Source organism: Berghia stephanieae, chromosome 3, assembly GCF_034508935.2.
Source record: "Berghia stephanieae isolate SIO BIC M18660-M18661 chromosome 3, UCSD_Bste_1.3, whole genome shotgun sequence".
NCBI lineage: Eukaryota > Metazoa > Mollusca > Gastropoda > Nudibranchia > Aeolidiidae > Berghia > Berghia stephanieae.
The window spans coordinates 3721487-3738815 of NC_088362.1; the positions used below are offsets into that span (position 1 = coordinate 3721487).

At 36.8% G+C, this 17329-nt stretch overlaps 1 protein-coding gene across 1 annotated transcript in view; it reads right to left on the reverse strand.

Annotated features, from left to right (window-relative positions):
* Nucleotides 1-14412: 14412 nt before the first annotated feature.
* LOC144967042 (neuropilin and tolloid-like protein 1) overlaps nt 14413-17329 on the reverse strand; it is a gene marked incomplete in the record, with an annotated part of 130706 nt that continues 127789 nt past the window's right edge. The window contains 1 exon segment of the mRNA XM_078903797.1: nt 14413-16702. Within this exon segment, the coding sequence (XP_078759923.1) occupies nt 16439-16702 (264 nt within the window).

Below are 17329 nucleotides of genomic sequence, written 5' to 3' on the forward strand. Positions count from 1 at the left end.
TGACGTTCTCTCTGTAAGGTGACGTCCAATCAAGGGACGCTACTCTTCCACTAATCTCATTCCCTATTGTTACAGTGTTGACATACTTCTGGTCATTTTTACATGTTCCCAATTTAATGTCACTTTTTAAAAAACTATTGCATTGATCTCTGAGTTAAATCATTTATGTGAATGAAACCAAGAAATATTTACACTCAATTATGATTTTTCAAAAGCTAAATGATAGCATTATCTTACTTCATAAAGATGAGTGGTGACAGCCCGTTTAATTATAGATGAAGTAAGGGGTGAGCTGAACACAAGATTGACAAGAACAGTACATAGTCTCATTACTCAGATAAAATAATGTTTACCCTCTGACCTCCTAGGTGGGCCGAGAGGTCACTCAGTGTCTTCTATCTGTTTTCCCTTTCCATATTGCTCTCTATCTTTGTTTTGGATTGAGATTGCTTAGTCTTTTTTCCTGGTTCTGGCGGGGATCCTTATCAGTCAAATGTATTGTACGGTACTTATTTTTTTGTTTTGAGAAATAATATTTTTTCCTTGTAATTCTTCTTGTGCTATGTAGTCTTATAGTCTTTAAATTTGAATATATTATTGTACTTTGTAAGCATTTGGGTGTATCTTTCATAGCAGGATCCTGGGTGGGGATCCTGACCTCCCAAAGTGGGCAGGGAGGTACACACTGTGTCTTCTATCCCCCCATACCCGATTTCCAATTGTTTCCTGTCATTGTCTTGGAATGAGATTACTTAGTTCTGTCCTGACCCTTGTCAGAGTTCCTTGGCTGGGAGGGAAACAGTCGAATGTATAGTTATAGTTTTGGGAGATGATATTTTTTTCCTTGTAAATCATCTCTCTGTTATGCATTTGATTATGTTTAGTTTACATATTATATTATATGAATGGTAAACATTTGAGTGTATACCTCTTAGTGGGGACCTGTGCTTGTGTCTGGATGAGACTTTTAGGTGATCTCTCTGGGTGGGGATCCTGACTTCCCATAGTGGGCAGGGAGGTACATGCTGTGTCTTCTATCCCCCCATACCCGTTTCCCAATTGTTCCCTGTCATTGTCTTGGAATGAGATTACTTAGTTTTGTCCTGATCCTTGCCGGAGCTCCTTGGCTGGGAGGGAAACAGTCGAATGTATAGTTATAGTTTTGGGAGATGATATTTTTTTCCTTGTAAATCATCTCTCTGTTATGCATTGTATTATGTTGAGTTTACATATTATATTAAATGATTGGTAAACATTTGAGTGTATTCCTCTTAGATGGGACCTGTGCTTGTGTCTGGATGAGACTTTTAGGTGATCTCAAACTAAGTGCATTGGTGGTCTGCTCTTGGAATCTACATCTGATCCCTATTTGTTCCCAGTTCCCCTATGTCTTACTTTTTCTTGGGTGCTTTTATTGTAATTCTAGAACTTTTTACTATCCCATTTTCTTCCTTTTTACTGGCGCTGATATAACCTAAATGTGTTGCAAGCGCCGTGAAACCCTTAAAAACAACAAAAAAACAAACATAGGTGATCTCAAACTGAGTACTTTGATAGTGTGCTCTTGGAATCTACATCTGTTCCCTATTTGAACCAATTCCCCTTTGTCTCACCTTTTATTTTGTGCTTTACTTGTAATTCTAGAACTTTTTACTATCCCATTTTCTTCCTTTTTATTGGTGCTGATATGACCTTAATGTGTTGCAAGCGCCGTAAAACCCTTAAAAACAACAAAAAAACAAACATAGGTGATCTCAAACTGAGTACTTTGATAGTGTGCTCTTGGAATCTACATCTGTTCCCTATTTGAACCAATTCCCCTTTGTCTCACCTTTTATTTTGTGCTTTACTTGTAATTCTAGAACTTTTTACTATCCCATTTTCTTCCTTTTTATTGGTGCTGATATGACCTTAATGTGTTGCAAGCGCCGTAAAACCCTTAAAAACAACAAAAAAACAAACATAGGTGATCTCAAACTGAGTACTTTGATAGTGTGCTCTTGGAATCTACATCTGTTCCCTATTTGAACCAATTCCCCTTTGTCTCACCTTTTATTTTGTGCTTTACTTGTAATTCTAGAACTTTTTACTATCCCATTTTCTTCCTTTTTATTGGTGCTGATATGACCTTAATGTGTTGCAAGCGCCGTAAAACCCTTAAAAACAACAAAAAAACAAACATAGGTGATCTCAAACTGAGTACTTTGATAGTGTGCTCTTGGAATCTACATCTGTTCCCTATTTGAACCAATTCCCCTTTGTCTCACCTTTTATTTTGTGCTTTACTTGTAATTCTAGAACTTTTTACTATCCCATTTTCTTCCTTTTTATTGGTGCTGATATGACCTTAATGTGTTCCAAGCGCCGTAAAACCCTTAAAAACAACAAAAAAACAAACATAGGTGATCTCAAACTGAGTACTTTGATAGTGTGCTCTTGGAATCTACATCTGTTCCCTATTTGAACCAATTCCCCTTTGTCTCACCTTTTATTTTGTGCTTTACTTGTAATTCTAGAACTTTTTACTATCCCGTTTTCCTCCTTTTTACTGGCGCTGATATAACCTTAATCTGTTGCAAGCACGGTAAAACCCTTAAAAACAAACAAAAACAATAGCAGGATCTTTTACTGATGCCTTGATTCGGGTAATGTGAAAATCGGTGAATTGCTTGTGGAGTCTTCTATTCCCGATTTGGACTAGTCTACTTTTTTCTTGCTTTTTCATCGGTGTTTTCAATTTCAGATTTACAACTTTTCTTTTATTTATCTTCTTTTTTATTGGTGCTGAAATGGCCTAATCGTGCTAGCTATATGCGCCATAAAATCCCTAAAAAGAAAACATAAATAATAACGTGAAGTTGAATGTAAGATTCAATTTAATTACAAAAACAGATCAAATGAACGTTTCAGGTTTCCCCTTTATCAACAAAACAGGATGATTGAAACACCACAGATTAATGAGATGATGTGGATTAAATTGAAGCTTACATTCAACTTCACGTTATTATTAATTTCTTCGAGCTTCGAGCAGCAACATTTACACTAAAAAGAAAACAAAACGCCAAGGTGCCATTTGCACTGTAAACCCATAAAAACAATAGAATTGCTAGAGGCCAAATGCTGTTTGCCACCACACGCACCGACAAGCTAATTGAGGGAAGAAATGAGGAAATGTCTTCCAATACCTGCCAAGTCTTCTTCAGCATTCTGAGAAATTCTCTGTTTTTTTTTGGTCAATATATTTAGTGAATTAAAGAGGATAATACTTGTCATCTTTGACTTATAGAACAACACTGCAAGTGTTTTGTATATAAGCTAAGCTTTTTCCTGGCGATTCCAAGGTGTCCAAATATATTTGAAGATAGTTTTGATTCCTTTTCAATCTGGGTGTCACTTTACTAGGGCTTTTAATCACTGCTGGTCATGAGTAGCAAGCAACTGATGCAATTGGATTCAATAGTCTGATGTCACGGCGGCCATCTTGGTTCTAAACAAAGAAAATCTTTGCTTTTTATTCTTCAAGCTGGCCAGAACTTTTCATATGTCTTGTGATCAGAATGTGTAAAAGTCAAAACATGATCAAATTTATAATGTTGTTTTTTTCCTCGGGATACACTTTTATGCTCGCCAGAGACATATTTCATAAGGGCGTCCGCCATTGTTCCGATAGTTTAGAGCTAGTTGCTAAGTTACTATGTGTCATTACGAGGGCTGTTGAAGAGTATTAGAATTTGAGATATACTATGCAGAAAACACAATCATTGCTGCGGAAGCTGTTCATGATCAGACGATGCATTTATAGCATTCATTTTATAGTTTTCTATCTTGATTGTCACCTGACTGATTGAGTCGTGGATGCTTGCCATTTCTTATTTTTTACTCTTTTACTATTTTTCTTATTTTACAACCTTTAAGACTAGAAATATTGATGTTATACTTTCATCATCTTCATCATTGTTGCCATCTTCATCATTGTTGTCATTGTCATTATTATTATTATTATTATTATTATTATTATTATTATTATTATTATTATTATTATTATTATATTATTATTATTGTTATTATTATTATTATTATTATTATTATTATTATTATTATTATTATTATTATTATTATTATTATTATTATTATTATTATTATTATTATTATTATTATTATTATTATTATTATTATTATTATTATTATTATTATTATTATTATTATTATTGCATTTCTTCTTTCTTAAAATACTATTTCAGACCATAAAAGCTTCAAGCTGCTTATTAAATAATTATGAGATACAGTTTTAAGTTTTCAGTATGCGCAAGCGGAAAAACCATAATGATGCAGCATAGAGTCCCCTATTACCACTTTTCTTATCTCCATTTTCCCTCTCTTATCTTTTAACCCATGAAACGTATTCCTGATAATATTTCCTAGCGAGGCAGATGTAGAAAAGTATTCATGCTTTAAATTGAGCTTTGCAAAACCTTTCTCCGATCATTTGGGTGGGGTTCCTGACCTCCCATAGTTGGCAGGGGGGTACATACTGTGTCTTCTATCCTCTTATATCTGTTTTCCAACATGCTTTCTGTCTTTGTCTTGGAATGAGATTACTTGCTCTGGCCTTGGTTGGAGTCTTGGCTGAGAGGGAAACAGTCAAATGTATATTTATCGTTTTGGGAGATGATATTTTTTTCCTTGTAAATCATCTCTCTTATGTATTATTATATTTGTTATTTTTAGTATATAATGTAAGCATTTGAGTGTATTCCTCTTTGTTGGATTTTGTGCTCGTGTCTGGATGAGACTTATAGGTGATCTCAAACTAAGTACATTGGTGGTATGCTCTTGGAATCTACATCTGATCCCTATTTGTTCCCAGTTCCCCTGTGTCTTACTTTTTCTTGGGTGCTTTAATTGTATTTCTAGAACTTTTTACTATCCCATTTTCTTCCTTTTTACTGGCGCTGATATAACCTAAATGTGTTGCAAGCGCCGTAAAACCCTTAAAAATAAATAAAATATAAATTTCTCCGATATTCAATCTTACCCACCTGTATCTTTTAACCTGTGTTGTATGAAAATGGTTGTGAAATACCTGTGATGATTAAGACTGATTCCGTGTAGTACACATATATTTACAATCCAATTTTCATCTTACAGGTAAATCATATTTTAGTTATGAATTATTGAACTGAAAGTTTAAGCTACTGTATCATTAGTTGGCGCTTGGATATTGGCTGAAAGGATCTCTTCTATTCCCTGTATCTGTAGTTTCTTTTATGTGGCTTACTCGCAGTGTCTTGGTGGTATATGACTTAGCCATAGCTGGAGTCCTTTGCCATGAGTGAGGCAGTCAGATGTGTGGTCTTTTTTATTATTGAAAAGAAGAAAAAAAAAAAACAGCTTTTATACAGAGCAATATCCATTAAACATGTAGGACGAGACACGACGCCTGTTAGGCGATATTACAATTTTTTTGGACAACAACGCCGTTAACAACCAGATACTCAATTTACACCTGAGTACAATGAGAGAATGTGAATAAAGAGCCTTATCCAAGGACTCAACTTGGTGCTGCTCGGGACTCGAACGCAGGACCTTCCAATCCAAAGGTGAGTGTCATATCACAAGACCACATTATACCCACACTACTGTGTTTTGATAAACTTTCTGACTGTGTCGGCATCTGATGTGAGACTTTGGTCAGCGTCAGACTGGGTGCATGATCGATTACTTCTTACATCTTATTTGACCTCGCTGAACTGTTAAGTTTGCAGACACTGATAAAATCAAAACCTCACTCTGGGTGGGGATCCTGACCTCCCATAGTGGGCAGGGGGGTCCATACTGTGTCTTCTATCCCCTTATATGTTTTCCAACATGCTTTCTGTCTTTGTCTTGGAATGAGGTTACTTGCTCTGGCCTTGGTTGGAGTCTTGGCTGAGAGGGAAACAGTCAAATGTATATTTATCGTTTTGGGAGATGATATTTTTTTCCTTGTAAATCATCTCTCTTATGTATTATTATATTTGTTATTTTTAGTATATAATGTAAGCATTTGAGTGTATTCCTCTTTGTTGGATTTTGTGCTCGTGTCTGGATGAGACTTATAGGTGATCTCAAACTAAGTACATTGGTGGTATGCTCTTGGAATCTACATCTGATCCCTATTTGTCCCCAGTTCCCCTTTGTCTTACCCTTTCTTGGGTGCTTTAATTGTAATTCTAGAACTTTTTCCTATCCCATTTTCTTCCTTTTTACTGGCGCTGATATAACCTAAATGTGTTGCAAGCGCCGTAAAACCCTTAAAAACAAAAACAAAAACAGGCACTAATAAAATCAAAACCTCACTGCCCCTGTCTGTGCGGGTGTAAGTGTAACATCTTCCTGAGTCATTGACGCTTCTAATAATATGACCTAAAAGTGTTCCAACATGAATTGATCTTGAATTCCAATGTCTACAGATTACTGCCATAAATTGTATGCTTTTTGTATTATGTTGAACGTTGAATATAAAACTGTTTTATGTAATATAATCTCAAAGAATAAACAATGGTGTTCTGGGTTTAGTTGAAGACGTGTAATTTTGCAATGTTGTCCTTTTTGTGAAGTAGATGTACTATAGTCAGATTTTTAATAAGTGGTGCATGTTTTTTCTTCTTTTTCCAACACGCTCTGCAATAGGTACATTGGAGCTGGGTGACCGAATCCCAACACGCTCTACAATACTGTACATTGGAGCTGGGTGACCGAATCCCAACACGCTCTACAATACGGTACATTGGAGCTGGGTGACCGAATCCCAACACGCTCTACAATACGGTACATTGGAGCTGGATCTGGGTGGGGATCCTGACCTCCCATAGTGGGCAGGGAGGTACATGCTGTGTCTTCTATCATCTTATATCTGTTTTCCAACGTGCTTTCTGTCTTTGTCTTGGAATGGAATTACTTGGTTTTGTCCTGGCCCTGGCCGGAGTCCTAGCAGGGAGGGAAACAGTCAAATGCATAGTTATTGTTTTAGGAGATGATATTTTTTTCCTTGTAAATCATCTCTCTGTTATGCACTGTATTATGCTTTCTTTATAGTATATACAATTTGTAAAACATTTGAGTGTATTCCTCTTAGTTGGGACCTGTGCTTGTGTCTGGATGAGACTTTTAGGTAATCTCAAACTAAGTACTTTGATAGTGTGCTCTTGGAATCTACATCTCTTTCCTATTTGAATCAATTCCCCTTTTGTCTTCTCTTTTCTTGGCCACTTTAATTGTAATTCTATAACTTTTTACTATCTTATTTTCTTCCTTTTTACTGGCGCTGATATAACCTAAATGTGTTGCAAGCACCGTAAAACCCTTAAAAACAAAAACAAATTGGAGCTGGGTGACTGAATTCCAACACGCTCTACAATACGGTACATTGGAGCTGGGTGACCGAATTCCAATACGCTCTACAATACGGTACATTGGAGCTGGGTGACTGAATCCCAACACGCTCTACAATACGGTACATTGGAGCTGGGTGACCGAATCCCAGCACTAGCATGCTCTGCAATACGGTACATTGGAGCTGGGTGACCGAATTCCAACACGCTCTACAATACGGTACATTGGAGCGGGGTGACCGAATCCCAACACGCTCTGCAATAGGTACATTGGAGCTGGGTGACCGAATCCCAACACGCTCTACAATACTGTACATTGGAGCTGGGTGACCGAATCCCAACACGCTCTACAATACTGCACATTGGAGCTGGGTGACTGAATTCCAGTATGCTCTACAATACTGCACATTGGAGTGGGGTGACCGAATCCCAACACGCTCTGCAATACTGTACATTGGAGCTGGGTGACCGAATCCCAACACGCTCTACAATACGTACATTGGAGCTGGGTGACTGAATTCCAGTATGCTCTACAATACGGTACATTGGAGCGGGGTGACCGAATCCCAACACGCTCTGCAATACTGTACATTGGAGCTGGGTGACCGAATCCCAACACGCTCTACAATACGGTACATTGGAGCTGGGTGACCGAATCCCAACACGCTCTACAATACGGTACATTGGAGCTGGGTGACCGAATCCCAACACGCTCTACAATACGGTACATTGGAGCTGGGTGACTGAATTCCAACACGCTCTACAATACTGCACATTGGAGCTGGATGACCGAATCCCAACACGCTCTACAATACTGCACATTGGAGCTGGGTGACTGAATTCCAGTATGCTCTACAATACTGCACATTGGAGCTGGATGACCGAATCCCAACACGCTCTACAATACGGCACATTGGAGCTGGGTGACTGAATTCCAGTATGCTCTACAATACTGCACATTGGAGCTGGGTGACCGAATTCCAACACTAGCACGCTCTACAATACGGTACATTGGAGCTGGGTGACCGAATTTTATATATATAACAAGTCGCTACTTCCGGGAGCATTGGATTTCAAAACTCTCTGATTCAAGCACGCTTTTTGAGTTTTCCTGAGCACGTGCTGGAATCCATCGTTTACTGTAGTGACACAAGCACTTAAGCTCACAAAACAAATAGACGTGTGGATGACAAATAGTACAACAATAAAAACGAGGACTAGGATGACAAATTTTATTGCAAAATTGAATCGTACAAAAAAGAAATTGGGAAAACAAAACATGAGCAAAATGAGACAAACACTTTGATGATTTAAAATTATCTAACACATATTTAGAGTCATTTGAATATTTCTAGTGAAAATTGTAGAAAATATGGACGACATTATTCAAATAATAACCATGTTTTGTATTCTATCATGTTCAGAAATACCTTTGCTCAGCTGCCTTGTAAGATCATAAGTCATTTTTCAAAAACCAAATTGAAATTTAGAAGAAAAAAAAAAGAAAAAAAAAAAGAAGATAATTTGCTTTATTTTCATGAGTTGTGAGAAAGAGGAAATATGCTGGATGTAAACAAAAAAAAAAATAAAAATAAAATTTCTTATAACAATTAAATGCTACTAATGCTCACTCGCATACTTAAAATGTCAAACACATGTTAATGTTCATGGCTGAGATGATGATGGTGATAATGTTGATGATGATGACGATGGTGGTGAGGATGACGACGATGAAGATGATGGCCGTTCCAATTGTAAACAAACCAAATTAAACACTAAAATAGCTTCGTAGATTGAAACCATAAACAATGACAATATTAAAAACAAAACAATGAGAAATAAAAATAGAAAAGAAAATTGTTTCATTTTCACCAATACTATAAATGATTAACAACATATATATATTACCTCCCCCTTAACAAGCGATGAATAAAGTTCATTGCAACTGAAGTGATCGCTTATGGAAATTCATATTTTCTCAACAAGCTGATTTAATGTTAAAAAGGGTTGATTTTGAACAAAAAGAAGAAGACATGACTAAATGAAATCTATTTTCAATGCGGCTTTCTGTCATTGTACTTGCACGACAATGTCATTCAGATACTATGTACATCCATATATATATATATATATATATATATATATATATATATATATATATATATATATATATATATTATTTAAAATATTTACCACAATGTTTGGGACAGTCTACATCAATGATATATATATCATGACCGGGCTTTGTCTATTATCTAGATCCCTTTGGCAGCATACGGCGTAAACTTAATTAAGTAATTATGGTATTGTTACCAGCAAAAATGTAAAAATTCCACGACCTATCGCTTTGATTTGTGCCAAGATGGTGTATACGTCATTTAAGCTGATCTTGTGATATTCATATTTAAATTTAAAGGCTTACGCCATGTGCGACGAAAGACTAATGTATTGTTTTGTGCTGCTCAAGTTTAACTCACTCAACCCTAACACCGACTATATCCGTAGTTTACCCTGGATTACTTTTACTCCATGCCTATTTATTACATTTTTCTGAGACAAATTATAGGCGTAGTATCAAAGCTAATGTTTTTAATTTTTACATGTTAATGATAGGTGAATAAAACTTTCTATGTACATGCTCATTTTTAATACATTTTTATTCGAAAAGTAGCAAAAAATCTATAGGATTGAGCGAGTTAAGCCTACTTATCTGAACACTTTTCGGGTAAACAAACACCATTGAATATAAATGTATTTGACATTTCTATATTTACTGTTACTAATATCAATAAACGCATTTGTGACTCCTCGTCTCAAATCGGTATTAAGTCGGAATGATTAAGACGCTGGAAAATGGAATTTGTAGCCAGAAATATCATGCTTAAGTTGAGTTTATATGCTTTATAGAGGAACAAGAATATCATATTTTACTGTGCTAAATACCAACGTTTTATATGTTTGAGCAGTTTAACTATAATTTGACTTTTTAGCATCTGGTCCATCCCGACATAATACCGGTTTGAGACCAGGGGTCACATTTATCAAAGGATAATAATTTAGTGCATCATAATCATTTGAGATTAGTCATCGCACTGGTCGTATTGGATCGAAACAATAGTAAAGGGACCAGCAATAATAATAATCAAACATGCTTTTAATAAGTTATATCAATAATAAAAAAGAGTGCAATCATGATAATATTAATAATATATCAGCATAAAAGCATAATAATAATATTGACAACATTTTGGGATTTTTAAATTTTTTTTGTCGATCGTTTGGTGGTGATAGTTGTGGAACTGGGTGGGGATCCTGACCTCCCATAGTGGGCAGGGGGGGGGGGGGTACAAACTGTGTCTTCTATCCCCTTATATGCATTTGACTGTTTCCCTCCCAGCTAGGACTCCGGCCAGGGCCAGGACAAAACCAAGTAATCTCATTCCAAGACAAAGACAGAAAGCATGTTGGAAAACATAAAAGGGGATAGAAGACACAGTATGTACCCCCCTGCCCACTATGGGAGAATTTTTTAATGACACGTGACCCCAATAGGGTAGTTTGACCTAAAGAAATATAAAATGGTCAATGTGTATCATTTGGTATAAAAGATTTCTCTGCGTGTTGATGTCGGTCTGTAGCCAGATATCAAATGGTTTCTTTCAATATTGTTCCTGGTGGGATATTTCAAATAAGAGTGCAAGTAGGTGGTTGAGCAATTTAGAACAATTTATAGTTGTGTCGTTGAAGCACAAAGAAAGCTTAAAACACAGAGAGGTACTTATATGAAATTTGAATGCGCTTTGAACTTATGAGAAATGTTGGTGAAGTGAATAAGCTAGATTTATCCTTTAGTGGCCTTTGGGAATATCATATCACCACATATACATACATACATACATACATACATATATACATACAAACATACATACATACATACATACATACATACATACATACATACATACATAAATACATACATACATACATACATACATACATGCATACATACATATCATATATACATAGATACATACATGCATACAAACAAACATACATACATACATACATACATACATACATACATACATACACACACACATACATACATACATACATACATACATACATACATACATACATACATACATACATACATTCATACATACATACATACATACATACATACATACATACATACATACATACATACATACATACAATGAACATTGTAATGCGCACGAACTTAAGTAGCCTATATACGTAATGTACATATTACCAAAACACACAGGCTTAAACTTGCGCTCACGCATGCGCATAATATATTAATTTAACAAAGAATAAAATGTGAATCGTGGCATTTCGCATTCAAACCCATTTCACAAACCCCATTACTAGAGGTAAATCTGGAAGCTTGCGATTGTAATCAAATATGTTTAATCTTAAATTAAAGGATGTCATAATAAGCAAATCATTGTCAGTGAAATTCAAGTCCATGTATCTCACATCAAGACATGAAAGCGGGGGGATTTTAAAACGAGCTGTATTCTCTTATGTGGGGTTGAGATACCCCCCCCCCCTCCCCTCCCCTTTTCAAAACAAGGAAATAAAAAAAAAATAATAATAATACTAAACCGCACGTTGAACATCACTGGAAGAGTAAAAATATTGTGCAAATCATAAGCAATGGGTTATCTACACTTTGTTGTGAATGAACCAAACCAATATATCTGTGCCATTAAGAGAGTCACGCTCTCACCGGCCAGGCGGAGTTGTCGTACCAGTAAGTTCGCGGGTTCAAATCCCCATCACCGCCGCAAAAAATTTTTATTCTCTATATATGTCTTCTGGCACTTTACTGCTCACTTCATCTCTTGTTAATACAAATAAGAATATGAGTGAAATGATGTTTACCGACTTAAAATGACCTGGTCTAGAAACGCGTCGTCTGCTATTTCGACACTCTCAAAAATACTGTCTAAGTGTTTAATAACAAGAAATGAAGTGAGTAGAAGAGCGTAGCCACCGTTAAGTTATGGTCGGACACTGACCAAAAAATGACGTCAAAATGCCAGTCTTTTGCCACAAAAGAAAACAAATCGTGAGTTGTATTCAATAGTTCAACCAATAGGATCACTTGTTTCCACGAGCTCTACTAACGACAACTCACTAGACAATACACAAAACTAAAAAATGACGTCCTTTTGGGTTTCAGTGTCAGGCTATAGATAGTATGCAGATGACGTCACTCAGGTCTTTGTTATTGTTTTTTGCCATCCGCGTTTATGAGTAATGCTCATTGAACTGTATTAAGCCGACTATAAACGTTCATGGATACACACAGTTTTGTGTGTTGGTCTGTTATACCTCCGGATGGCAATGTTATGAGCTTCTTCGCCAAGCACATACTATCTATAAACTTAACGATGGCTACGAGAAGAGTACCAGTGTCTCGGTATTTCAGTCTCGGCTATCATCGATAAAGGGTTCATTAGTTGTGATTGTTGTGGTACGATTGATCTGGCGTGCAGTACAGGTATTTGACCTAAGCGCATGGCATCAAAAATAGCAATCTATAGTGATTGATTTATCATTATTTTGATTTCAATGACGAGAAAGCCTTATTGTGTGAATGACAATATTAGGGTGTTTCAGCGTCGCCTTCGTAAAGTTATGGCCTGACACTGACCAAAAAAATGACATCAAAATGCCCGTCTTTTGCAACAAAAGAAAACAAATCGTGAGTTGTATTCAATAGTTCAACCAATGAAATAACTTGTTTCCATGAGCTCTACTAACGACAACTCACTAGGAGGTGCAAAAACCAAATAATGACGTCAAACTGCCAGTCCTTTTGGATTTCAGTGTCAGGCTATTTAACATAACGATGGCTACGATATCAGCGAATAGTGATGCGACTACATTACAATATTAACATGTGGCATTTTTAAAGCATGATTATCTATTGTCTAAGTCAATTCTTTTTGTAGGCAATAAATAATGATATAAATCTGTCATTTCATTGATACGATTATGATTAGGCAATTTGAAACACAAGCCTTTTAAGCTGCTAGAAAGGAAATGAGATTAGCGGAAGAGTAGCGTCCGGGGGGGGGGGGGGGGGGGGGGGGGGGAAGCGTTCCGTGTGTGTTAATGGGAGCGATCTTTATTAATGTTTTCGTCCAACCGAGTCATCAATCACGTGAATTTTTGCTGTCCAACGATTGGACATTTCTGAACAAATGTTAACACGCTGCTTTGTTTATGAAAGTTGTAAACACACCCATGTGTCAAGCTGAACACAATGACCAATCGTGATGTTAGATATTTCAAAATCTGTGAACACCTTTCACTATGTGGGTCACTTTGAGCACATTTTGCAATGTGACCAATGACCTCGAGCACGACATGGAAAGTTAATTTAGATCATGCCCATTATTTTCATTTCTGAAGTGTTTGAACACCAGACTAGTCTTCATCACTGCTCAGATGGTTTATTCATTTTCTGTGATATTTTATCGGTCAAAATCTCCAAGCTGGATTGCTTTATACCTCATAATTTCACACGCCTATCAAATTGGGTCTTGTATTTTATTTTTCACAAATGGTTAACATTTTTTAAAAAATTGAGCTTTATATAGCGCAATATCCACTAAATGTGCTCAAAGCGCTTTACAAGGGGTCCCTGGTCAACAGCAACATTTTACATGTAGGACGTGATATAACGCCTGTTAGCGATATTACAATTTTTCGGACAAAGACAACGTTGTTAACGGCCAGGTACTCATTTTACACCTGAGTACGGTGAGAGAATGTGAGTAAAGAGCCTTTTCCAAGGACTCAACTATGCGCCGAGCGCAAGGCTCGAACCCAGGACCATCCGATCCGAAAGCGAGTGTCATACACCACAAGACCAGATAGCCGCACAAATGGTTAGGTGGTAAATAAACCATCAATGAAGTGTTCTGACTTATTCTTGTTTTGCATTTGGTTTGGATGTTATGAATATTATTGAATTATCCGGAGATGAGAAGGTGGGGGAGGAGGGGGGGGGGGGGGTTCCGATCTGTACATCAATCCAATCATATGTGAAAAAAAAACATAATAGATCTGTGACCCATCGTCTCATAACGGCACTATGCCAGATGTTATAACTATTTTATTGCACAAATGAACAGAAATATAAGATTTAAGTTTTTGTCACGTCAAAAAAAACTGTGTCTATTGTCTTCAATCAATATAAAAACCAACCATGTTTCAAATTTGTGGAGATAAAATCATATTTTTTGCGCGTAATTTACAACTCAACACCCGTTTGAGTCGTCGGGTCATAATATTATGAAATTAGTATGTGGTCTAGTGGTATGACACTCGCCTTCAGATCGGAAGGGTCCTAGGTTCGAGTCCCGCTCTAAGAGGCGCATAATTGCGGTTGACAGCTTTGTATCTGTCGGATAAAATTGTAATATTATCTCCAAACAGGCGCCATGTCTCGTTATACATAAAAGCTCAAGCTCGAGTATAAAATTGAGCTTCTTTTTTTTTGGAGCTTTTTTATATAGCGCAATATCCACAAAATGTGCTCAAAGCGCTTTACAAGGGGTCCCTGGTCAACAGCAACATTTAACATTTATGACGGGACATAACGCCTGTTAGGCTATATTACAATTTTTCGGACAAAGACAACGCTGTTAACGGCCAGGTACTCAATTTACACCTGAGTATGGTGAAAGAATGTGAGTAAAGAGCCTTTTCCAAGGACTGAACTATGCGCCGAGCGCAAGGCTCGAACCCAGGACCTTACGATCCGAAAGCGAGTGTCATACCACAAGACCACATAGCCGGACAATACCATGAAATATTATCTATGTGAAAGGATGTGTTCTAATTTGGCGATAACCTTCGATTGCATTTTGTATATCATGTGTTAGGCCTACGGTAATGGAAATGTCTGTCATCAAAATATATATAAGTCAGCTGCCAAATTCAAGAAGGTTTTGTACGTATAAAATGTTTAAAGAATGAAATGAGCGAGAAAAAATTAAATCAAGGAATATTAGGATAGCTTAGGTTTAGTTTAGGAAACTGTCTTGGAAACAGCCGAGTAAATTAATTTCGTTTCCCAACAAACACGTTTCCTATTATTAGATACAACAGACATGAGCTTTTTTGACAAGACATATAACACATGTTGTGATAGTCTCATTTATGTATAGGGAATGAGATTAGCGGAAGAATAGCGTCCCTTGATTGGACGTCACCCATAGTCTGTGACGTCACGGGCGGAAAAGTTATTAGAGAGAGAACGTCATGTTGGTTGTGCACATGCGTCTCTCGTCCTCGCATGCGCACAACCAACATGACCTTCTCTCCTCTAATAACTTTTTTTCCGGTGACGTCACAGACTATGGGTGACGTCCAATCAAGGGACGCTACTCTTCCGCTAATCTGATTCCCTATTGTAAATACTCGCAAACCAACCGAAAAGATATACTACATTACAACAATGCTAATATAAGCCCATAGTTGCGTTCGCTATCAGACTTGCAAAATAATAAAAGAATGTGTACCTAAGATACAGCCCGTGTGAGACAAATGCGCCAATTTCGCTCGGTATTATTATAACAGAATAGAATGATTTTGTAGGTTTCGTCACTTGATTTTCGCACTTGATCGACCACCTCCGCTCACTGTCTCTACTTGTTTGCTGGTGTCTCAATGAAAAGACACAGCCCTCATTTAAAATGGGCAATTAAAGAATTGTGTCCTATCCGAAAGCAGTAAAATCCCCCAACAACTCAAATTATCAACCCTCCACCATTTTTGTTTTGTTTTGAGGACATCATTTTTATATTTTCAAAGACAGTCTTATTTTTCCTTATGTACATCGCATGAGAAAGATTGCGCTTCAATTGACACAGTATATAATTTTGCATATTATTTGATGTCAGAAGTATGTTTTGGGTGGCAATCCTAATTTGAATATTGAAAATACTCAGAGCTCGTTAGAGCGGCATCGAAAATAAATAGGACTTTGGGCATGGCTAATTCATTGAGACTAGAAGATATCAAATTTGAGCGACGATCAGATTCCCATCTTCATAATTCTGTTGCATCATGTGATACGACGGCCTTTTCTTGTGCGTTCGTAAACTGTTACTGGGCCCTTCGTTGAAAAGTCCTCGTGTCGTCTGCAAATCGATGTCATCCGGGTCCTCGTGATTGCCTATCATCATATTTGTGGGCGTGGCTCCGCCAATACCGTCTACAAAGGACGTGTGGAGAATCATTTGGTGATGGTTTGACGTGAACGAATCGTGAGATGCGTTGCCCTGGAAAGAAAGGCAAAAATAATAATGGTAATTTTATGGTCTTACGACATGTATCAGGAAAAATAAGCAAAAGATATTTTAAACTATATTAAGTGACCCTTCGTCTGTAAGCGGTATTATGTCGGGATGACTCTGGCGTTTTGAAATGAATTTGAAGCTGAATGTTTGTATTGACTCTCTCCTTACCAGCTATTTTTAGAATTTTCCCTGAAAATTCACACCCACCCAGCACAAAATAGACTTTTCTTACTCGAACAAAAAAGTAACATGTGAGCTCTACAACACAGTGTTTAGTATTTATGGCTGTAATCAAAGCATTTCTTTACATTTTGTGATGTCTTGTACAAGAGAAATCAGAATGAGAAACTTGTTGGTTGCATCGTAATGACCGTGACGATTTTCCTATGGGTGGTAAGGAGAGGTTAAATAAAAGAAGAAAGTTTTGTTTATCAAACTTAAAAAAAAAAAAAGTTGAATTTCCCCAATTCTTATCATTTTGACTTTATTCATCCACATTTAATTCAATTCGACCTAATACCAGATAGACGTGATACGTCACATATGCCTGTCATTGTGGTTTGAAATATTAAATCATTTTATCATAAGATTTTGACCGATATCAAGATT